The sequence below is a fragment of the Mustela nigripes genome, chromosome 12 (genome assembly GCF_022355385.1).
Source record: "Mustela nigripes isolate SB6536 chromosome 12, MUSNIG.SB6536, whole genome shotgun sequence".
Taxonomy (NCBI): domain Eukaryota; kingdom Metazoa; phylum Chordata; class Mammalia; order Carnivora; family Mustelidae; genus Mustela; species Mustela nigripes.
Window position 1 is genome coordinate 25,277,266 of NC_081568.1, and position 24,703 is coordinate 25,301,968.

The 24,703-nt window shown below is 43.7% G+C and overlaps 1 protein-coding gene across 2 annotated transcripts in view; it reads right to left on the reverse strand.

Moving 5' to 3' along the window:
• The window catches only part of MTMR12 (myotubularin related protein 12), a 72,480-nt gene that overhangs the window by 24,801 nt on the left and 22,976 nt on the right, over positions 1-24,703 (reverse strand). For both annotated transcript variants that reach the window (XM_059416958.1, XM_059416959.1), the window contains exons 2-7: positions 18,178-18,238; positions 15,332-15,474; positions 13,706-13,778; positions 12,828-12,958; positions 10,795-10,888; positions 7,028-7,157 (exon numbers count right to left, since the gene is read on the reverse strand). In XM_059416958.1, the coding sequence (XP_059272941.1) occupies positions 7,028-7,157; positions 10,795-10,888; positions 12,828-12,958; positions 13,706-13,778; positions 15,332-15,474; positions 18,178-18,238 (632 nt within the window). The remainder of the gene's footprint in view (positions 1-7,027; positions 7,158-10,794; positions 10,889-12,827; positions 12,959-13,705; positions 13,779-15,331; positions 15,475-18,177; positions 18,239-24,703) is intronic.

Genomic DNA, 24,703 nt, shown 5'->3' on the forward strand with positions numbered 1-24,703 from the left:
ATGAAATCTTAAAAAAAAACAACAACAAAACCAATAATTACAATGACTGCTGCCTAGACATTTTGCCAAGCACTCTGACAAACATTTAAGTGCTTCCTCTATGCCAGACTTGAATTCCTTAACACAGATTATTCATTTTATCCTCCCTACAACTGTATGAGGTATGTACTACTATTATTCCATTTTACAGACAGAGACACCGAGACAGCACCCCTGAGGCCCTTCATAGGTTATGCAACAAAGTAAGCATTAGTAGAGCTACGACCTGAACCCAACCAGTACAACTTCAGTTTCTATATATGAAAATTTAGGTGGTAAAAATAACCTAACTGGTAGGAAGTGGGAAAATCAGGTTTTCAGAGTTGCAAAGAGCAGAGATATACAGAGACACTACCTCTTCCTCTAGTTAGCAAACACAGGTTTCTATTAATAAGAAACCTGCTAAGTTCGATCACCGTGGAGCTGGAAAACCCTTTCACTCAAAGAGCTTGAAATAAAGCCTCAGGGGAAGTAAGAAGGTTGTCTATGGTGTAAGAAGCACAATGGGAACAACCAGATGATGTCTGTACACATACTGTATGTTGGAAGTAAGTCCCGTAAACATCAGGCGATGGGAGAGAGTTGAGGAGGTTGCCAGGTGAAAGTGAGTGGGTCCCTAGATCTAATCAATCCATAGTGAATGGAGCACCATTTTAATTACCAGCAAAATCCAGATTTTAGGAAATGATCAGAAAATAGCCTGATTTCTTCAAATAAATTGTAAGAAAACCAATAATGACGGGAAGACCTACAGAGTAAGAGACGTGAGAAATCTATCAATCAATTGATAAAATGGATAAAAAGATGAAAATTGTTCTAAAAATTTATAAAACAACGGGGAAATTTTTGAACACTGAGTTATGTTACTGAATGATATTGAGAGTTTTAATGTTAAAATCTGATAAGTGTTTGATAATGGTTTTACGGTTATATTTATAAAAAGAGTCCTTAATTGTTAGAGAGGTATGCCAAAAAATTTATGAATGAAATGTAATGAGGTCTGGGATTTATTTCAGAATAATCCAAGGGAGGCACAGAGAAAACAGGATTAGGTGAGTTAATAATTGTTGAGGGGGGGTGATGGGTAAAAGGGAATGTATCATATTCTCTTTTCTATTACACTGCTTGAAATTTTCCATTAAAAAAATCTTACAGGTTATTAAAAAGGAAAAAACTCTCATTATATTATAGAACCAGGTTTAGAAAACACTGGTCAAGGACAAGATACTTCAAAATTTTTAAGAATCATTTGACTTCGAAGTTTGCTGTGTCCAGGATATTTTCTTTTAAGTCTGCTTTAATACACTGGTGGTAAGGTATCACTTCTTCATGTGTTATCACTGAAGTAAACACCCTCCCTCCAAAAAAAACTCTCTTCACAAATTAATGAAATCACAAATCATTAAAATCACATGGGAAGATTAAAAACCTCCCTATGTTCAGGCTCCCCCCGCAGGACTATGAAGATCAGACATTTGAAGAAAAAAATCCAAAGCTCAAAAGCTCCCTCATGTTCAAGGAGGAGGACAGCTGAATATTTGATACCTACAAGTCTATGAATTTCAAATGTTCTAGAAGATCGTGCTACTCTAAGTATGCAGCAGCGTCCTCTGGTCAGCACATTTCTCCAGCTCAACCTCAGATCCACTGAATCAGAATCTGCATGTTAATCCCCAGGTGACTGAGGAAGCAGGGCGGCTGCAGCCCACAACCCACCAACAGACCACAGTTTCTCAGTCTCCTCAGGAGAACTACCTTCGGGGAGGCGTCTGGGGGGTAGCACTGAGTCTTAGCTCCATCCCCAGAGGCTCATTCTACACAGCTGAGGCCACAAGGTCTTAAGAAATTTGCATGTCTTCTCCTACTAGTACTAGTGAGGTTCAATCTTTTACCATGCTGGTTAGCTAGTTAATTTTCTCTTATTAAAAAGAGTCTTTCATCAAAGGGGGGAAAATGCCAGAACCAAGTATATTAGCATATGCAGCACGCAGTGGCTCCAGAAAGGACGCTGCTGCACCTGTGAGGGGAGTCCGTGGTGTCCTCTCTTGTCCCAGCGAACTACTAGGAGGTTCCACGGGCTCTCTGCTGTGAGGCTTCCAATGTCCACAAACAGCTAACTCTCTCTCCTTGAAGAGCTGTCATTTTAACTCATCAGGACGAGCTTTCAAACACAAAGTCAACAGCCCTTCCAAATACAGGACGACATTATTACTGAAGGGAAGTTGCCCGATCTGCTCTGACCTAGCCTTCATTAGGGTGAGGAAACCCTCAGAGGGACAGCAATGTCTTCCTGGAGCAGCGTCAGTTCAGAGGCTCCCCTGTGTGACACATGCCCACAGGATAATAGACCTTCTGATACCTTGACAGGGAGGCAGGATGAGAGAAAAAAGACTTTTCAGGAGAAGGAAGACTGGTACTAGATAAGTTAGGTCTGACCTTGGGAGAAGATGAAGTAGACACTCAGTTTCCTGTTATCCAAACTGACTGGAGTGTCTGCTAACTACCGAAGGAAGGGCTTTCATTAATTTACTCATTCTCTTTCCTATTTATTGAGTGTCTCCTAAAACCAGGCACTGTACTTGGTACTGAGGATACAATGATGAAAAAAAAAAAGTGTCCTTGATTCCCCAGAGCTGACAGTTGCAGAAACAAACATTTCCAAATGGTGACACAGATAAAAATAAACTCACAATTGTAGGAAGTGCTGTGAAGAGAGGCATGAGCACAAAGAAAACCCTCCCTGAGACCTGACCGAGTCTCGGGCAGGCTCCCTACGAAAGTGACACCTCGGCTAGGATCTGACAAATAAGAGGAAAGCAACTACCCTTGTGCTGCTAAAAGCAAAAGGAGCATCCCAGATTGGAGACCTCACAGAAAAGGCCCATGATGGGGGGTCGCTATGATCAGAGAGGGGAGAGAGGCCAGTCAGGCAGGAGTCAAACCATGAAGGGCCCTGTAGAGAACAGAGAATGGGTGCTGGGGGACCCAAGTGGGTGGTGGTGACATGTAGGCCGCACCACAGCCGTCCAGGTGAGAAACAAAGCACAGCTTGCCCTGTATCCTCCCCGAGACAAAAAAGCGTGGGGGGAGAGGCTGTATGCATGGCTGGGGCAGTCCGAGGGGCGTGTGTTTGCGCTGACTGCTCCCACTGCTCAAATCTTGCTAAAGCTCCATCTTCCCTGCTAACCGCTAATTAAAAGCTCTTTCCCTTGGGGCGCCTGGGTAAAACTCAGTTGGTTGGGTGTCTGATTCTTGATTTCAGCTCAGGATATGATCTCATGGGTCCTAGGATCAAGCCCCACTTCAGGCTCCACAGTCAATGGAGTTTCTGCTCAAAGATTCTCTCCCCCCATTCACTCACACTCTGCTCTACCTGAAATAAAATAAACCTTTAAAAACGTCCTGCCCACCTACCTTTTCTACCAGGTATATTTTTGATGTGCTGACAACCACACAAATACCAGTGAATTTATTTATTTACTTCTATTTTAAAATATTATTAATATTAATTAATATAATATGCTGACTATATTATTAATATATTAGTATTAATTTATTATATATTTTATACATTCACATTTGAATACCAATGAATTTAATCAGTATTGGTAGGATTTTTTAAAAACAATTCTGGGAATGGGGATGCCTTCTACCAGTGTCAACATCATTTTATAAACTATCACCTTCTCAGTGAAGGGGTTTATAACCCCTTTCTGAGCACGAGCTAGCTTTCCCTTTTCAAGCTCTGGGACTGGGAAAGAGGGGAGCGGGGAGAAGGGCAGGAGGGGGGACATGACATTTGCTCTGCAGGCCCCTCCCCACTGTCATTCCAGATTGTGCTGTGTCAAGAGAGTCAAGTTTATAAATGTCTGTGACTGGGGACGCCTTCGGCTCCGGTCATGATCCCAGGGTCCTGGGATCGAGTCCTGCATCAGGATCAAGCCCCGCATCAGGGAGCCTGCTTCTCCCTCTCCCTCTACCTGCTGCTCTCCTTGCTTATGCTCTCTGTCAAACAGAGAAAATCTCTTTTTAAAAGAACTACAGATTTTATGACATTGCTAGCAGGATGTTGGGGAGTATGTTCCAAAAAGAGAAGATTCAAGCTTCTAAAAAAAGGATTATGCAGAGGTGCCTGGGTAGCAGTTGGTTAAGAGTCCAGCTCTTGGGCACCTGGGTGGCTCAGTGGGTTAAGCCGCTGCCTTCGGCTCAGGTCATGATCTCAGGGTCCTGGGATCAAGTCCCGCGTCGGGCTCTCTGCTCAGCAGGGAACCTGCTTCCCTCTCTCTCTCTCTGCCTGCCTCTCTGCCTACTTGTGATCTTTATCTGTCAAATAAACAAATAAAATCTTAAAAAAAAAAAAAAAAAAAAAGAATCCAGCTCTTGGTTTTGGCTCAGGTCATGATCTCAGGGTTGTGAGATCAAGCCTTGCATTGGGCTCCACGCTCTGTGGGGAGTAGGCTTGAGATTCTCTCTTCCTCTGCTTTTCCTGCTTATGCACATGCGCATTCTCTCGCAAATATATAAATCTTTTTTAAAAAATAATATCAGAAGTCTTTTTTTTTAAGATTTATTTGTTTGTTTCACAGAGAGAAAGAGAGAGAGAGAGAGATCACAAATAGGCAGAGAGGCAGGCAGAGAAAGAGGAGGAAGCAGGTTTCCCGCTGAGCGGAAAGCCCCATGTGGGGCTCGTCCCAAAACCCTGAGATCATGACCTGAGCCAAAGGCAGAGGCTTAACCCACTGAGCCACCCAGGGACCCCGCAAATAAATAAATCTTTAAAAAAAAAAGTACTAGGGCGCCTGAGTAGTTCAGTGGGTTAAGCCTCTGCCTTCAGCTCAGTTCATGGTCCCAGGGTCCTGGGATCAAGTCCCACATCGGGCTCCTTGCTCGGCGGGAAGCCTGCTTCTCTCTCTCCCACTTCTGCTTGTGTTCCCTCTCTCGCTGTGTCTCTCTCTGTCAAATAAATAAATAAAATATTTTTTTAAAAAAGTATTATGCAGAGTCATCCTTTAAAAATGTAGGTCAGAGGCACCTGGGTGGCTCAGATGGTTAAGCTTCTGCCTTCGGCTCAGGTCATGATCCCAGGGATCATGGGATCAGGCCGACGCACATCGGGGCTCCCTACTCAGCAGGGAGCCTGCTTCTCCCTCACCCTCTACTGTTCTCCCTGCCTGTGTTCTCTCGCTCTGTCAGATTAATAAATAAATTAAAATAAAATAAAAATGTAGGTCAGATCACATCCTGCTTCTGCTCAAGCTTTTCCTCACTGTGTGATAAATGCTGAAAGCCTCCTCCCCCTCGCCATCCAACCACCTTGCCCTGCCCTGACCTCACCCACTACTACTCAGTCCCTTGATGGCTCCTCTCCAGCCCTGGACTCCTTGCTGTTCCTCATGGAAGCCAGACAATATTTCGCCTCAGGGTCTTTGCCTCTACTGTCCCTTGTGCCTGACCAACCCTCCCCACCACCACCTCCAGCACTCCCTAGCCCCTGTGATGTTTTTCCCCATAGTACTTATGACCTTTTCATATTCTCTAATCATCATTTATTCTGTCATTGTTTTCCTCCCACTACAGTGAAAGTTCCAGGAGCGTGGAATTTTTAGGTTCTTTATTTACTGCTGTTATCTCCAGTAGCCAGGACACTACCTGGTACACAGTGGCCATGTAAAGTTTCTTTGTTTTTAAGATTTACCCATTTATTTGGGAGAGAGAGAGAAAGAGTGTGCACACAGCGGGAAGGACAGAGGGGGAGAAAGAGAAGCAGGCTCCACACTGAGCACAGAGACTGATGTGGGGCTCCGTCCCACGACCCCATGGTCATGACCTGCTCCAAAACCAAGAGTCACACACCTAACTGACTGTGCCACCCAGGTGCCCCATCAAAGATTTTTATTGAATAAATGAAGTGCTAAGAAAAAGGAAAGTAAATACATGAAACAAATTCAAAAATGTCTCTAATAGGGGCGCCTGGGTGGCTCAGTGGGTTAAGCCTCTACCTTCGGCTCGGGTCATGATCCCAGGGGCCTGGGATCGAGTCCCGCATGGGGCTTCTCCTCATCTCTCTCTCTCTCTGTCTCTCTGCCTATTTGTGATCTCTCTCTCTGTCAAATAAATAAATAAAATCTTAAAAAAAAATGCCTCTAATAGTTTTATACTTAGACTCTATATACAATGGTAAAAAAAAGATATAAATGCACTTTTGAACGTTTTAAGGGACACCTTAAGGGTTTCTTAAACACAGTATACAGTATCAACACAGAAAACGCAGACCCCTCCTACACAGCTGATGGGAGTGTAAATGGTGAAGCCACTGTGGAAAACAGTCCGGCAGTTCCTCAGGCAGTTAAACACTGAGTTACTATGTGACCCAGCAATTCCACTCCTAGGAATACACACACACACATGCACACACACATGCGTGCGCGCATGTACACACATGCAAACTGTGCAAACAGTAAACAAATGCTCATTGCAGCATTATTTATAATAGCCTACCAACTGATGAATGGATAAATAAATAATATATTTATAATTAATAAATAAATAATAAATAAATGAATTGATAAGTAACTATCCCTACCACGGAATATTATTCATCAACAAAAGAGAATGGAATGCTAATACACGCTACCATGTGGATAAGCCTTGACTACATGATGCTAAGTGGAGAAGCCAAGCATAAAGACTACTTATTATCGATTCCATTTATATGAAATCTTGAGAATAAGCAAACTATGGAGATGGAAAGTAGATTAGATGTTGCCTAGGGCTGGGGGTGCTGAGGGTACAGGGGCAGCAACTACTACGGAGGTATGAGGTTTCTTCTGGGGCTGATGAAAAAGTATGAAAATGGACTGTGGTGACGGCTGCGCAATGCTGTGAACAGATTCGTAAATACTGAGTACTTCAAATGTGTGAATTGCATGGCATGTGAATTCAATTTCAATAAAGTTTAAAAAAAAAAAGCAGAGCACTCAATACTTACCTTTCACTGACGTCATAGCCTTCATTGACACTCACTGCTTTGTACTTGACGTTGCCTTTGGTCCTCTCCAACTCCCAACACCAGTCCTTAAGTGTGTCAAACATGACAGTATGGTTCTTGGGATCGGTGGCTAACAAAACAAATTTAAAAAGACAAAATTTGGTTGTGAGGTACAGTTATTTTAATGATGTGAAAGTGGATCCTAAGCCCTAATTTTGTCTGCTAAACCCATTTTTATCGAAACACAGCGAGTTCACTGCTTAATCCCAACCTTGTTCCTTTTTTTGGTCATTAACCCAAAATTATGACGATGGGTCTGTCTTTTTATACTGGAGAAAAGGAGTTGTTCTCATTCCACTCCTTGCAAAAGTAATTTATAGCTCCATTTTCAGTCATCTGACCATGAGATAATTTATATAACATAAAAGATCCTGTGAAGCACTAGAAGACAGGCTTGGCACAAATGCTAAAATAATAAAATATTTTTAGCCCTACCAATATGTGCATAAGATGGCAAACTCATTTGAATAGCATGTCAGATCCCTGAATGTAATTCCTCCTTCAGTTTGCAGATGCTCTGCCGACAAGAGGATTGGCCCGCGTGACACAGCTACTAACGACCATCGTCAGATCAGACAGCTGTGGGGAGGGTCAGGGCTTGCCAGTCAAGGACTGCACCACGGGCATGAAGGCTTCTGCCCCTCAGCCTGCCCTGCTACTACCTGCTAGGCGGAAACGTCCAGCTGCACTATGCCTGCAGCCCAGCAGATGTGTGCTCCGTCCTCTCCTAAGCCATAGACTGCTGAGTGACACGCACCAAAACGGTCTTAGCTACCCAACACAAATCAGTTCATTCAGGCCCTTGTGCATCTCAAAAAACCCAAGCATTCTGGGGAAAAGAGTACTTGGTAAAACTTCCCATGCTATTTTATTAAAATAAAACCAGATCACAGTACAAACAAAAGTAAGAATAGTAATAAAACCAGCAGTGAAGCTTATAAAGCATGTGGCACATGCCGGACCCTATTCTGAGTGCGCTACGTTGATTCAATCCTCACAGTCCTACTTAATATTAATTGCTCCATGTTACAGATGTGCACAGAAAGGTCAAGAAACTTGCCTAAGGTCACAGAGCTAAAGAATGGCAGAACTGGAACCCAAACCCAAGCAGCTATAAAGGATTTCCATAGAGTAATAAACACCAAAAAAATCTCCCCATGGACACAACTAATAGTTAAGACTCCTATTCAAGAGCAGACAATTCTTTCAGCAGTGCAGGTAAGTCTTTCCCTAAAACGCCCCGTCACAGTATTCAGGACCTTTCAGCCAAAGCACATTTTGTGAATTATCACACCACAAAGTAACTGAAGATGTCCAGGCTGCAAAACCACCCACCTCTACAAACCCCTACTAAATGCAAGAGCTAACTGGTCAACCAGCATCCATCAGTTATAAGATGACTTCTCAAAAAATGGGAGTTGAAAGGAGGATTTAAAAAAAAAAGATGGAAAACAGAATAAAAGGTGTCACATATCCTGGGCATCGTGGCACAAAACAAACAAACTAACAAAACACCGGTAGGTGAAGAAACTGCCAGAGTCAGTCAAGGTAAGGGTTCTGGAACACAGATGAACACAGTCCTGGTGAGCCAAGAAACTGTCCTACTGGACAAACTGCATCTGGACCACGAGTCAGGATATAAGGAAGAGGCAGAATTCCTAAAAATAGAGTATGGTTTTTCAAATGTAAACCCAACAGATGTTTATATAAATTATAGTAATTCATAAATATATCATATCTTGTAGATCCCATATTGCAACAAGCTGTTGTAAGCCAGTTACTCCACACTTGCGCATAGAGCTACAGTGAAAGATTTGTCATTCACAAAGATGAACTTACTGAATTAAGGAACTATTTTATGTACAATATAACACTAGAGCTAAGCATTATCTTCAGTTGGTGTAATTCTCTGAACACAATCCACCCTGAATAACATGCAATTATACTTTTAATTAACCCTTATGTAACTGGGGTGGCTGGGTGGCTCAGTGGGTTGAGCCTCCGCCTTCAGCTCAGGTCATGATCTCTGGGCCCTGGGATCGAGCCCCACGTCAGGCTCTCTGCTCAGCGGGAAGCCTACCTGCCCCCCTCTCCCTCTGCCTGCCTCTCTGCCTACTTGTGATCTCTATCAAATAAATAAATAAATAAAATCTTAAAAAAAAAAAAAAAAAACCCTCACGTAACTGACTGCACCCCATCCATTTAACAATTTATAATCTTAACAACACTTCAACGGAGGCTTTAAACTTCTGTTTTGAAAATGAGAAAACAGATGCCCCAAGAATTTAGTGTCCTCCCCAGGATCACGCAGCTACTGAGCAGTTGGGCAAGGATTTGAATTCAAGTGGGACAGACCCCAAAACTCACAGCTTTTCTACTAAGTCACCATAGTTCCCAAAATGCAACCTGCTCTCTCAGATAGCTACATCTCTGCACACACTGATCCTGCTGCTGAAAATACTCCTCTGTCCCCACCAGACACTCCCACATCCTCCCCGTCAGCTCCAGCACAGCCTGTGCCCCGTGATAGACTCCCCCTACCACCCGCAGTGTGACCAGCCCCTCCACCACAGGACACATCTCTCAGCTGTCTCTGCTTGATGTGATGCTCGCAGAGGACAGGGATTTAGTCCTATTCACTTCCATCCCCAAGTCCTGTCCCACAGCAAGCGTTCAAAAATGTTGACCCAATGAGCAGTTCAACCCTACCCTCCAGAAAGCACCATGTACCCTGTTATACTAACACACTACTTCCGTGATGAAAAGCACATCACACGGAGTCACTCGACATCAACCTGATGTTCAGACTGACTGGCAGAGCGAGTACACAGATCAAAGAGAGAGATGGAGAGAAGAGAGACATCTGTGAACACACTGTACAATGCTAGGCATTATTAATAGCTAATTCAAATGACCGAAGTTTCTTAGTTAAAAGACTGCTCCCTTTTTCAGTGAACTGAATGGAAAACATGGAATTTTACGTTATGTAACCATACTTGCTTTCTCATGTACAACTGTTGCATTTCCCCCAAAATACTTGCTACAGAGTATGTTCTGGTTGTTTAAAGGCTTTCTAGAATGCAGAATATTCTCTAGAGTGTTATGAAATGAAATCAAATATATTAAGGTAGAAAAAAAAAACAGCAACAAACAGAATTATCTTAAACTTGTCTGAATTTTGTTTCTCTACAGTCTCACATTCCTCATTTTAGTATGTTGATCTTATCCTTCAAAAGAAACAATCATACCAATAATCCCTCACGAAAAAGCAAATCAACCTAAAGATAAATTAGAGCAACAAAGATCACAGGGAAAAAAAAAAATAGAAACTTTTTTTTTTTTTTAAAGTAACTTGAATGACTTACCCAAGCAAGAGGTGATCAATTGCTAGGAAAGAGGAAGAAGAAACTCATGGATGAGTTCTTTTTTTTTTTTTTTAAGATTTTATTTATTTATTTGACAGAGAGAGATCACAAGAAGGCAGAGAGGCAGGCAGAGAGAGGAAGGAAAGCAGGCTCCCTGCTGAGCAGAGAGCCCGATGTGGGGCTCAATCCCAGGACCCTGAGATCGTGACCTGAGCTGAAGGCAGAGGCTTTAACCCACTGAGCCACCCAGGCGCCCCTCATGGATGAGTTCTTGTCTGCTAGTTTCAGGTAGGAATTTAAAGGGTGTGCCCACCTGCAAATTAGAACCCAGAAGACACTCACCTGTATTGTTTTGTGTAGCAGCTGCATAGGAAAACAGAAATAATCTTTTAAGCAGTTTAGGAACCTGGGTATGATGAATTATGCCACTGACAATCTAGAAGAGAACCAAACAATGGGTATAGTCATGCTTTTGACAGATAAATACTGAGTTGTCTAGGTTTTCAGTCACGCTAATAGGCTCCTAAGGGCAGCATGTAAACTCTGAGGTCTTTATATTATGATACTATCTTTTAGAATAACACCAAGTAAACAGAATGTTAACAATTCTGTCTGGTTTTCTAAGAGCTTTGAATTTCTAGGGAAAGTTTAAAAATTTTATTTACTTATTTATTTGAGAGACAGAAAGAGAACAGGGAAAAGGACGGAGAGGAAGGGGAGAGAATCCCAGACTCTGCGCCAAGCACGGAGCTTGAGGCAGCGCTTGATCCCATGACCCTGAGACCATGACCTGAAACCAAGAGTCGGGATGCTCAATGACTAAGCTGCCCGGGGCACCTGAATTTCTAGGGAAATTTAAAAAAAAAATTTATTTTTAAATTTATCCATTCATTTGAGAGAGAAAGAGCACATGCTAGGGGGCATGGGAGGAGGGAGAGGAGGAGAGAGAGTATTAAGGAGACTCGGTATGGGGACTGACGTGGGGTTGATATTATGACCCTGAGATCATGATCTGAGCCAAAGTCAAAGTCAAAACTCAGTTGCCCAACCACCTGAGCCACCCTGGCGTCCCTGATTTCTAAGAAAAAAAAAAATTTTTTTTAAAGATTTTATTTATTAAAAAATTTTTTTAAAAATAAAAGATTTTATTTATTTGACAGAGAGAGAGATCACAAGCAAGCAGAAAGGCAGACAGAGAGAGAGGAAGAAGCAGGCTCCCTGCTGAGCAGACAGCTCAACGTGGGGCCCAATCCCAGGACCCCGAGACCATGACCCAAGCTGAAGGCAGAGGCTTGACTTGCTGAGCCACCCAGGCGCCCCTCCCAGGGAAATTTTTGAAAACATAGTCTCATTTCTCAATAGCAAGGTGCTACAAAAATTTAAGTGCCACATTCAGATACTCTAAAAAACTGACACGTGTGACGTAGAGCTAATATCAGACTACAGCCAAGACACTTAGCTATTCTGATCCACTTGTGGCCTTTAAGATCTTCTTCTAGAAAATCAGAATGAGAAATCAGTCCACTGTGCTTTTTGTTTCAAGTTTCCAAACAAAAGTATGTTTGGACAGATCACTAAAATCATCGTTCAAACGAAGTTTCTGGCTTCTCAGGGACTTTCCCTACATCCACCACTCTTTCCCTGCTCAGAATAGACACGGGAGTCATGTTGATTTTTCTAACTGAGCCACCACACTCCCTGAACGAAAACCAGGGAATTACCCGTAACTGTGTAACTCAACTGAAGACAGAACAACAGGGGAGCAGGCGCTCTGCACGGTTCCCCAGACGGGTTTACCAGGACAGTGGCAAGTTTTAGATCTTCGATACCTCCGTAAAAGAAACCGTAGAAGTTACAGAGGGACCACTGTAAGCAGTTCATCCAGTTATACATTCTGATTTGCTCCAGCAACCAGATTAAGTCTCCTTAGTGTCCAAAATCCCAGGCCTCATTTAGTAACTTGGCTTTGCCCATCTACCCCATGCACCTCTTCCTCCTTCCACACACTTCTACTTCCCAGATACGAACTCCCTCCAGGAGTTGGGGGGCTCTGCTACTACTTTTTGGAAACGCCGTCAGATGTCAGAGAAGCAGCTTGCCTCCTGCCCCCGGTTTACCACCCCCCACTCTTCAGAGGACTCAGGAGAAAAACCACTCCAAACTTTAGGATTAAAGGCAGCGTGTGCCACATAATACATGAGCATGCTTCACCAAATTCTCTCTCAGTTCTACTCAAAGCCTGTGATTATAAACCAATTTCAGCTTTACAGAGTGAAATGCTCCCCCCCGCCGCTTCGTGCAATATAAGCAAAAAGTAAGAGTCAGTGGTGACACATGACGGCAAAGAAAACCTCCAAATACATGTAACTAGTTACCCTTTTGACTTCCTCTTCTTTTGTGTACCTCAGACCAAAGTGGAACACTCGCAGGTCTTTACAGTGGATGATGAGTTTCTCAGGGTATTTCTTCAGTTGTCCAAAGAGAGGCTTCTTTTTCTCATCAAACACTACACATCGATGATGAAATCAAAAAGGGAAATCATGTTATAAGGCATAAAGTTAGTGCTGAGGAAACAAGGCAGACTAGTCACACCTCTCTAGAGCAAGAGGAAAGGTGCTGCCTTCGATGTAACTGCCAGCAGGGGCCCCAGCTCTCTGACAATGGGCAGCGTTCTTCCTTCCTCTGGACAAGCTCAAAATGGACTGACTCCAAAAGTTAAGATTACAAAAGATGGAGGAGAGACATGCTTTCAGGACAGTCGAGTCTTGGGTTTATGGCCAGGGGCCCCTCCGGACATTTCTCTCCCTGCCCCACAATTTGGACCACACCGCACCTACTGATGTTGGGATCATCATAAATGGCTACTGAATGACTTCTGAAAAAGCCCTTACTGCAAAAATATAGAAGCAAAGCAGAGAGGCTTAACCCTCAGCAGAAAGGACAGTACAGTGCAACAAATCTTTGTCAGATTAGTCTTTAGAGTAAAACCTACACACCTAACACAGCCACAGTATGATCTGCCTATAATGTTACTGCAAAGGATTGGAACAGGTTCCAAATTCAAGTGCAAGCTCCTCCAGCTAGGTCGCTCCAAATAAGCCACTTTGTATCTCAATTTTCTCATTCATAAAACGGATTTAAACAAAATAAATATGTAAGGAAATTTTAGTCAACTGTAAAGGACCACAGAAATATTATCATTACCAGCTCTACTTTTAAAGGCTGGCAACACCCCGGGGGAAAAGATGCTTACCTCCATAAATCTGATCAACGCAGTGGAGTGTGATGTCATTTTCCCCTATAACCTTATTCTTAAATTGGGTTTCCTAAAAGATACAAAAGGAAACAACTGTGACTCCTTTCTATGCCCTATTAAACATTTATAGGCAGAGAAAATCACCATTTTCCAAACTACACATTAGGAAAAACAGAGAGGGCATAAAGAAATGGGTGAAGGTGGTCAAAAGGGACTAACTGCTGTTATGATAAAGAAATCACAGGCTGTAATGTAGAGCCTTGTGATTATACTTAATAAAACTGCATTGTATATTTGAAAGTTGCTAAGAAAGATCATCTCGTCATAAGGAAAACAACTTCATAACTATATGAGATAAAAGATGTTAACTAAACCTATTCTGGTAATCATTATGCAATATATACAGGTATCAAATCATTATGTTATACTCCTTAAAATAATATGATGTTATGTTAATTATATCTCAATACAATTATTGGGGGGAAATTGAGTATATCCTCTAAGAAACAAACAGGGTGGGGCGCCTAGGTGGCTCTGTGGGTTAAAGCCTCTGCCTTCAGCTCAGGTCGTGATCCCAGGGTCCTCGGATCAAGCCCCACATCCGGCTCTCAGCTCAGCAGCAAGCCTGCTTCCTCTCTTGTACTCTGCCTGCCTCTCTGCCTACTTGTGATCTCTCTCTGTCAAATAAATAAATAAAATCTTTAAAAAACAAACAAACAAACAAACAAAACCCCAGGAAATGGAGCCAGCCACATTCTCTAGGAGAGAGACGATGAAGTATGCAAAGAGAGCTGGTAAGCACTTTTTTTTTTTTTCCTAACCCAGGCATGACAGGCCGTTCCTGGGCTGCTCCCAGGCAAACCGGCCATGCCACAATCACTTGGAGAAGTTAAGACTTCTCTACACAAATGCAAACTGGTGAGTGACAGCTACATGAAGCCAGGTTTAGGAAGAAAACACTGAAAGATTCAAGTTTCTGTGAATGCTGTCTGTATTTGGGCAGGACGAGGAGCCAAGCCACTAGAGCAGATGGCAGCACGGAAGACCATACTCCAAGGCAGCAAGGGGGGGCCAGGCCAGCTGGCTTCGCATCAGTAAACTGTGCTCCCCGAGGGTTTAAGCCACCCTCTCCCTCACGCCACTTGCCCATTTTCTGTAAGTAGGGATGAGTCTTACAAGGACACTGCAACTCGGGGCAAAGTAAACCCAAATTCCAGTGCTGCATTCAGCATCAGTTTCATAATCGAACTCAGTTCCTCAATTTGAGGGACAGTTCAGTATACAGACAACGTGGGGAACTAGTATATCTGGGGAGATGTGAGTCCCATGAGGGATACATATTGTGCTGAAATACAAAAAAGAAGAAGTTGATGGCGTCAACCTGCGAAGTCAGATGCAAGCCAGCACGACTCTAAGCACTGGACAGAAATTTTAGAATGGTCCTGCCACTGAAAAGAGATCCCAGAGGATAGACAGCCAAGCAGCGGTAAGGACTTCTGTCCTTTGTGTTTAATGTGTTGTAGGAGGCGTGGGGTAGAGCCACTGAGGAGCTGGGGTGAAAAGACAATGGGGCCACAAGTGCCCTGCTCCCCTCCAACTCAGCCAAATGCAGCTCATACGTACATCGTTATCCAACGCAGATTCGTCATCGCCCAAGAAAGCGATTTTAAAGTCTGTGCAGACAAGCTTCCCATAGATCCCACGCTGACAGGAATCTTCCTGGACATACTTCAGCACCGTGCTGGCTTCACAGAGCAGCTGTTCACCTGATCGAAACCAAAACAAGTCCCCCTGAGAGTCCTCAGGGCACACACGGTATGCAAACAGTAACAGCCTCCCCAGCTCTGGTCACGGGAAAGACAAACACACGACACGCGGCAGCCCTTCAGACTCTACCCTTCCCGGCACAGCAGGAGCTGCAAACCAGGGGCACGAAGGTAAAGCTGAGTGGGGACTCCTGAGCAGTGAAACCAAAATGGCTCAGAGACATCTTCACACAGGGCACTGTCCCATCCTCTTGCTGTGAGTAAGGAAAGTGTCCAATACGCGGGAATGGTCTCGGCTACACTTGCAAGGACAGAGCTCAGTGCTCCCATTACTTGGACCCAAGCAGGCATTCCCCAGGAGTGATGCCCTCCACGCGTGGAATTAGCAGCGCTCTAGAGCTCAGGCCTGCTTTGTGGGGAGCGTGGGCCATCGCGGGGCGCATCCCTGGCCTCAGGGCCTGCAGGCGGCTTCCTCAGACACCGAGGTGCAGCATGACCGCATGCATTCCGGCTCCACAGACAAGGATGGGAGGAAAAGGGGGGTCAGAGGGTTGTGGGAAAAAAAATGGTTTCCTCTCTTTCTTCACTGAGGGTGTTTCCTCTCAGTGTGTCACCTTTCCTGCTGCATCTGCAGGCGGCCCGCCTGCTCGAGCCGCTGTATTTCCTGGAGATACAGAGGACTTTACAGTCAAGAAGATTGGGATTTTGGGATACGTAAGCGTTCACTGCTCCCAGAAGCAGAGAAGCTTATGAGAACTGGATGTCTGGACAAGAGCAGAAAAAGGAGAAGGATATGAAAAGACATAAAAAACCAAGTGCAAATATTCTGTAACGAAAAAGAAAAGGAATGTTCTTCTCTTTCAACACAACCCTCTCCCCTTAGAATCGCCCTCTGGATATTATCTCCAATGTCTCTGAATGTACTTTTTGGCTCAAAATTCACTTGGTCTAATTTTCAACATAAAAATAAAGAAGAGGGCACCTGGGTGGCTCAGCCTGTTAAGCGACTACCTTCGGCTCAGGTCATAGTCCTAGGATCCTGGGATTGAGTCTCGCATCTGGCTCCCAGCTCCATGGGGAGCCTGCTTCTCCCTCTGACCTTCTTCCCTCTCATGCTCTCTCTCACTCTATCTCAAATAAATAAAGTCTTAAAAAAATAAATAAATAAGAGTTTCAGACACTGAGACAATCAGGGAGGCATATTATGGTATAACTTTCCATCTCCCAAGGGGTTAATTACTAAGGAAATATGGGAAGGTGGCTCAGTCGCTAGGTCAGCCTCTAGAGGGACCACAGAGCTCAGAGAAAACAATGAATCGGGGCTTGGTCAGAGTTTAAAATAGCTCAGAAGTGTCTCAACTAGTTCAAGGTGGAAGATATGTGAACATGGCTTCCTGTGCTTTCAACTCTTAGCGCGAAACAGCTTCTAATAGTGTCTCCCCAAGACCAGGCAACCTGGGGTCAGGCCATCCATGGCCATGTGCTGGTGACTAGACCCGGGCACGCAGCAGCTAATGCCACACCCCCTGCGGCTCTGCAGGCCCACGTGCTGTGTCATCGCGATCCGCTTGCGGGCAGAGACAGTCTCCAGTCGCAGGAGGCAGGAACTGGAAAAAAATCCCAGTCTAGTCTGGGAATGGAGGCGCACATCAAGTAATCCAGAGGAGAGAAAGTGCATAAAAATGAGAGTTCCAGATCTATGACCCAAGAAAAGGAAGGACAATGTGGTATGTGGACTAAGGTTTAGGACATCATTAGTAAAAGCAAAACAAAACAAAACGAAAAACACCTTTGAAACTCAGAAAAAAAATTTTCTTCCGAGTTTCAGGATCCTAATATATTTACCAAACAAGGCGGATCAGTCAGAAACTGGTGCATGTTCATATCCTCTCAATAAACATTAGTACCAGAATGAGGCCTCTATTGCTTTGGGAAAATACACCTAAAAAGTCTAATGGGGAAAAAAAGCTATTGGGATAAGAATAAAGAAAATGGAAGAAGAACCAAATTCCCAGCCCCCAGGACAGCCCCACACGTGGAAGGGGATACAACCACCAAAGAGTTTCTGTCTCTGAATTCAGGAAAGAGTAAAGCTTCATTAACTTCAGGTATATAGTCCCTCTTCCATCTCAAAAATATCCAGCCAATTCAGACTCTCAGTGACGATCACGGAGCAAAGCCCTTAGTAAGCCCCAGGACCACCTGACTCTGGCACTCAGACTCGAGGCAGAGATCAGGGGTAGTCGCTTAACAAGCGGAGCAGGCTCCCCATGGAGCAGGCTCCCACACTTGCCCCTGGAGGCCTCGGGGGCTGTGCGAGTCCAGGGCAGCTAGAGGCCGCAGGAAGAGCGCGGGGAATATAAGGCACCAGAATTTTCCCGAGTGCGGATCAGAATACTGGATGCATCCAAGTACAGCCACCTGAGAATGATCTAATTTGCTTGTGAAGAAAAAATTTCCCAGGCTTATTTTCATCAGCTTGGGTGTGGGGGGAAACAAGAAAAATTCTTGGCAGATGCTGTAATGCTCAGACCTAGGTATATAGTGACTAAACTAAAGACCTTCACATTTTTGTCCAGCTCATCCCTATTATACAATCTCTGGATGAAAACAAAGGAGCTTATATATAGCAATACTAGGGATGACATCATTTATCACTGGCTTTGAGTTGCACGTGAGGTCTGAAGCGAACAGGACCGTTACCTGGCAACAAGTGAAGAGTTACTTCCTTCTCTGTTACTTCCTTCTCGTTTGTGTGAATTTCCTAAAAGAGAAAAACAAATGGTAATATTTTTCTTTGTTTAAGGGCTCAAAATGAATAATGTAAAGTCACACTTTCACAATACACACTAAAACATCATATACCCTCAGGAGTTTTTTGTTTTTTTGACAAGCTTTTTAAAAATGTATTTTTAACTAAAGGGAGACAGAAAATTCCAGGAATTTAGTTCAATGTACTAAACTAGTTAGGACTGACAACTATTAGTTGTCCCCACTGGAGGGGCAGGGATGGGCCCTCCCTATCTAAAAGAATAAATGTCACACAGAAAGTAAGGCGGCTCCAACACAGTCAGAAAGGGAATGGGAGACATTCCACAGCATGACTCCCTTCTTCCTCCAGGGAGAACCAAGGATCAAAAACAAAAGATGACTGTGTGTTCTTGAGAGAAAATGGACATATGTAAAGCTTGAAGATAAGAACAGGAAAACAGGAATGTGTCAAGTCAATACTGATCCATCTATTCTCTAGCATACCTACACGCAGTACATATAGATGGGAAAACATTCCAAATTACCTAATACCCCAAGGCAGGGCAATGGGATACAATCAGTTCTAAGAAGGAATCAAGGCCAGGTTCTTTGTCACTGTTTCTCAGTGAAAAGATCTTCAAATGCCTTCATGTTGGATTCCCTGTTTGGGGGGTTTTCTTTTTCTTTTTCTTTAAATATTTTATTTATTTATTTATTTGACAGAGAGAAATCACAAGTAGATGGAGAGGCAGGCAGAGAGAGAGGGAAGCAGGCTCTCTGCCAAGCAGAGAGCCCGATGCAGGACCCGATCCCAGGACCCTGAGATCATGACCTGAGCCGAGGGCAGCAGCTTAAACCACTGAGCCACCCAGACGCCCCTGGGGGGTTTTCAAAGATAATTAGCAATCGTTAATGAATTAGTGGAACAAGGTAAAGGTCATACATGGGTGCTGACATAACAAAAAGGCCTGGTGGGCCTCCTAAGGCAATCTACCACACCATTTATTACATAGTCTTCCAAAATATCTATCCTCAACCGGCCTGGGTTTCTATATCAATCTACCAATTTATAAGAAACACTGGGTCAGAGAAACATGTTAAATGATACCATGGGGTTGCAGCCAGCCAAATCCCCACTGTGGAAAATTCTACATGACACAACCAGCTCTATTAACAAATAAAATCAGAATTTGTTTTGTTCTTTGGCATGAGGCTCTAGGTGGTAGGAGTTTCCTGAAGTTGTGAATTCAGACTGAAATACTGAACACTGAAATCTTGAAGCTGAAGAAGAAAATCACAGCTGTTTCAGAAACCCCATTATTTTAAAAAAGATTTTTATTTCAGATAAAGACAGAGTATGAGCACAAGCAGGGGGAAGGGCAGAGGGAGAAGCAGACGCCCCACTGAGTGTGGGGGACCTCCACTGGGGGTGGGGGCTGAATCCCAGGACTCTGAGATCACGACAGGAGCCAAAGTCAGGTACTTCAGTGAGTGAGCCACCCAGGTGCCCCTCAGAGAACCCACTTTGAGCATGCTATATTTTAGAGATCGTCACAGTTCCCATCTCAAAAGATGCCAATAAATCAGGTCCTTCTGAAGAAGCAGTGCCTCTAGACTTGGGGAGTGTCACGTCATCTGGGGATCTTGTTACCTCTGCAGGTACTCAAGCCTCATCACAAGTGTAAGGAATCAGAGTGCTAGGCATCCAGCTGAGCCCTTGGTTTTGCAAAAAGATCCCCAGAGGACTTTGATGCATTACTCTACGTTGTGCATCCTGCATACAGAAATGCTCTGAGTGTTTTGCTTATTTGGAAATTCTCATGGAGCTTTCATCGTCTGCCATTGTCATGGCACTAAATTAAAGCACAATTATTCTTGACAGGTCTGTCATCTTTCTCTAAGGAGATAGGAAAACTATTCATTAAATTCACTCAGCTATTTGAAAACTAGTGATCATCTTGACTAGTGCTTAGAATTCAGTTCAAACACTGCAGCCGGCTTGGAGAGGACTAGCCCGACTACTATGTCTGCGCAAGTAGCATCTTCTAATGATAAAGAATTTATACAACTTACAACTACCCGTATCAATTCTTGAAATGGTTAGTAGACTTCTTTCTTTATATTCTATAAACAAAACAATCAGGAGAAACCTTTCAGGATTCTGTCCTAACGAAAACTCCCTTTCCCCAAACAACTATTCTCTGCTCCCCCAAGTTCCTGGAGTGAACCACTGCTTCGCCATCAAATGCCTGGGAAGCAGACAGTGGTCCCTTGAAGAGTTAATCATTTTATGTCCCCAATTAATTTGGCTGAAAGTCTAAAAGAAGTTAACCAAGCTGGCTACTTAAACTACAACCTTGTAAATTTGGTCACAAGGATGGTAAAGCAGAAAAGGCTGTTCTGGGGGCGCCTGGGTGGCTCAGTGGGTTAAGCTTCTGCCTTCAACTCAGGTCACGATCCCAGGGTCCTGGAATCGAGCCCCGAATCAGGCTCTCTGCTCAGTAGAGAGCCTGCTTCTCTGCCTACTTGTGACCTCTCTCTCTCAAATAACTAAATAAAAAATCTTAAAAAAAAAAAAAAAAGAAAGAAAGAGAAGGCTGTTCTGCAGAGAATGAGAATCGTGAGAAGGTTATGTGGAAAGAAAAGCCTGCACTTTCACAGTCCCAGGCTCCACTGAGGCCCAGCCACACCTTTGCCCCACAGCTCCATGAACCACACCTGCATCCTTACAATAAATCCTTTTGTTCACCTACCTTAGTTACGGTGGCTTCTGGTTGTCACCAAGGGAATTACTGACTTAGGTCAACCGCATTAACAATACAGAAAACATCAATGACTAGAATCACATATTATAATATATCAATGTACAATAATACATCCAGGGCTATAGGATTAGGACCCCTGTCATAGCTGCTACCCCACAAGAAAGATTGGCAGCCAAGAATGAAATGCCACAACTAGCTTCTACAGCCTCAGTGTGTAGGTTTTTTTTTTTAAAGATTTTATTTATTTATTTGATAGAGAAAGATCACAAGTAGGCAAAGAGGCAGGCAGAGAGAGAGGAGGAAGCAGGCTCCCTCCTGAGCAGAGAGCCCGATGCGGGACTCGATCCCAGGACCCTGAGATCATGACCTGAGCCGAAGGCAGAGGCTTTAACCCACTGAGCCACTCAGGTGCCCAGTGTGTAGGTTTTAGATGAAGCAAGGATGTATGAAGCCTCCAAACCATAACACCTCGTAGTCACTTCTAAACTAAGTCATACATGTATTTGTATATACATACACATTTATACACACACACAGACACACACACACACACATATTTTAAGCAGAGGATGCTAGGTTTCTAAAGGTAACTGAGGTTATTCATGGGAAGAAAGAAGAGATTTCTAAGACACAAAGGTAATTTAAATGAATCCCAAGTGCTAGGTAAACAGGAGTCTGCAGTCCAGGGGGAGAACAGACAACATTAACACTCTTGGACAACACATGATGGATGCTATGAATAAAGGTATTGACGTGGGGCTCCAGGAGCACAAAAGAGGGGAGGAGTTGGGAGAGGGGAGACTGTTCAAACAAGTGCTTCTAGTGCTTCTCCAAATGCCCTCAATGCTTCTAGGCAAGTGGCTCCTAAGGAATGTGCAAGAGTTCAAGGGACGGTCAAGTAGACAGAAGAGATGCAAAGACACAGACGCAAGTTAATTCTGTGAGGTGAGAAAGACGGTGGCGTGAGTGGTGGGTTTTAGGCCATTCTAAGGAGTTTGGGCTTTAGTCCAAGGGTATGAGGAGCCCATGTAGGATTTTAAACAGCGCAGTGAGTTAAGCACATAGCATTTACTATCTCTGATACAGGTCTTTCGGGAAAAATCACAGGACTAAATGAGGAACGCTTTGTATGGTTCTAGCCTACAAAAATATCAAAGGGACCTTGGGCAAGTGCCTGGCCTCAGTGTCCCCATCTAAAAGAATGGAATTAAGATCCCTACTCCCTGCCTTACAAGATAATGCACAAGAGACCTGTGCAAGTGATGTGAATCTGAGCATGCGTGTCCGGAAAGGAAGCCGGGTCCTTCTTGGCTTTCCCTCACAAGAAAGGAAAGACTCCTCCATCAGACCCGCTCTCTCCATTGCAGAACACTGTCACAACAAGCAACCGAATTCTCAGGGGGATGAGTATCAACCCACTAGAACATTTCCTGAAAGAAAAAGGGAAAGAGCTGGAGACCTTTTCCCAGTCATCATCATCTTTGTCAAATGCCCCAAAAGCTTAATACACATTTTTCATTTTAAACATACTGACTCCTCTTCTTCCTTAGAATAATGTTAAATACATTTGGATGGTGGCGACAAGTCGCTGACCAGTAACAGGTGTGAGGGAGAAAAGGGAAAACACAGAGAGCAGCTAGCTAAGTCACTGAGAAGCCACGTACTCGATGAAGCGTGTGGGACTTTCAGCTTCGGAGAGGGATGACAGAAATACCACCAAGATTCCTCACGGGGCTCAACTTCCTACTAAAACTGCCACGATCCCTCAAACTGCCTTTAGAGCTCAGACCGTGTAAGGAGAGGTCAGAATAACACAGTAAGATCACACTGCTGCTGAAAAGCCAGCACCCAAGAAAAATCATCAAATGCCACTAATGCCACACTATCAAATGTGAGCCCCTGCCTCAAATGCCACTAAAGAATTATAACAAAACTTTATTCATCCACAACACAGTTTGGAGAGCAACCTCATCTACTTTGAGGCCTGCAGAAAATCATGAAGACAAAAGGATTTCGGAGCAGTAAACACAGATGTGTCCAAGCCTGTGCATGGCCATCAAAGCCCTCCTCAGTCTGTCAGGCTCAGCCTTCACTTCAACTGCAGGCTTTCACCGTAATGACAGTAACAACCAACTAACACTTACTAAGCTGCTACTATGTGCCAAGTAAGTGGTCTTCCTTAATATCTCATTAATCTGCACTACTCTAGCAGTGGTATTGTCTCCATTTTAAAATGAAGAAAATGAGGCTTAAAGAGGTTCTGGAACTTTCCTTTTATAGGAAATAAATCACTAATCCAGGGTACAGTCCAATCCCTGACGAGTTCCAGAAGTCACATTCTTCCCTGCTAAGTATCAGTTCTAACAAATACGGTCTCTGGTTTCCTACTACAAAAGGGAAAATGGCTGTGATACCCACTGCCTGTAGTAGGAAACCAGTCTCTTATTACAAAACTGATTAGGACAAATTAGGAGACTTCCCTTAGGAGAACTGTACTTCACTGTACAAGGGTCTGCCACATCCAGGACAAAAGCATGTGAAAACCAAAGTCAGCCAACACTCCTGAGAATCTGCTGAGAGGCTGAAAAGCAGCCTGGTTTTCATTCCACTGATTCTTAAAAAGTAAATTCTCTAGTTTCTTACCAAGTTCACATTTAAATTGCACATATTCACAAAAGTGTGACAGACCTAAGGCACCTCAGGAAAGGCAGAAAAGGGGCCCTACCAGAAAGCAATTGACCTTGAAAAGAGTGGGGGGCTCTGGAGGGGGATTCGGCAATGAAGCTCTCATAAGCCAGAATGTTTCCAGATGCCAAAATGCTTCACATCAACCCTTCACTGTTTATTAGGGCTTTGAGTCAAAAACTGATTGTTATTCTCAGTTTTTGTTTAATTTCATCCAGCCAGAAGGGCAAATTCCAAGAGCCAACGTCCCTAAAGGTTCCAAAACAATTTCTTTCAATCACATTTGGCACCAAAGTGCGAAAAAGACACACCAGAGACACTTTATTTCCTGCAAGTCGCTCTACTGCTCTCAAATGGGTATTTAATACACTTGTTTTCTCTGCTAAAATAGAAAATCTGAGGGGGCAAATGTATTTGCACCCACATATTAGGTGGGAATCTATGAGCATCTTAGGGTGAAATCTACCTTTTTTTAACAGCAGAAAGCTGTCTTTTTAATACAGCATAATACTAATAAATTTTGTTTCCCCCCTTGTTTCTCCAAACTTCTCTCAGTGTAGGCACTAACATCAGAAAGAATACAGAAATGGGGCCACAGATCAAATCCAGCTCTGCTCTACAGACATGACCTTGGGAGTGTCATTTCGCCTGGCTGAGCTTTCACTTGCTCCTATGGAAATGGAAACAATACTATCTAATATGAGGCTTGAAGGAAAATGTATGCAAACGCCTGGCACACTTGTTCAGGAAATGGGAGTTATCACTGTTGGTCATAACAGTATCTGTGCTTCTTGACTGCTTTCATTCTCTTGTCCTTTCTTCTGAGTAAATAAAGAATTCACTCTAGGGGCGCCTGGGTGGCTCAGTGGGTTAAGCCGCTGCCTTCGGCTCAGGTCATGATCTCAGGGTCCTGGGATCGAGTCCCGCATCGGGCTCTCTGCTCAGCAGGGAGCCTGCTTCCCCCTTTCTCTCTGCCTGCCTCTCCATCTACTTGTGATTTCTCTCTGTCAAATAAATAAAATCTTTAA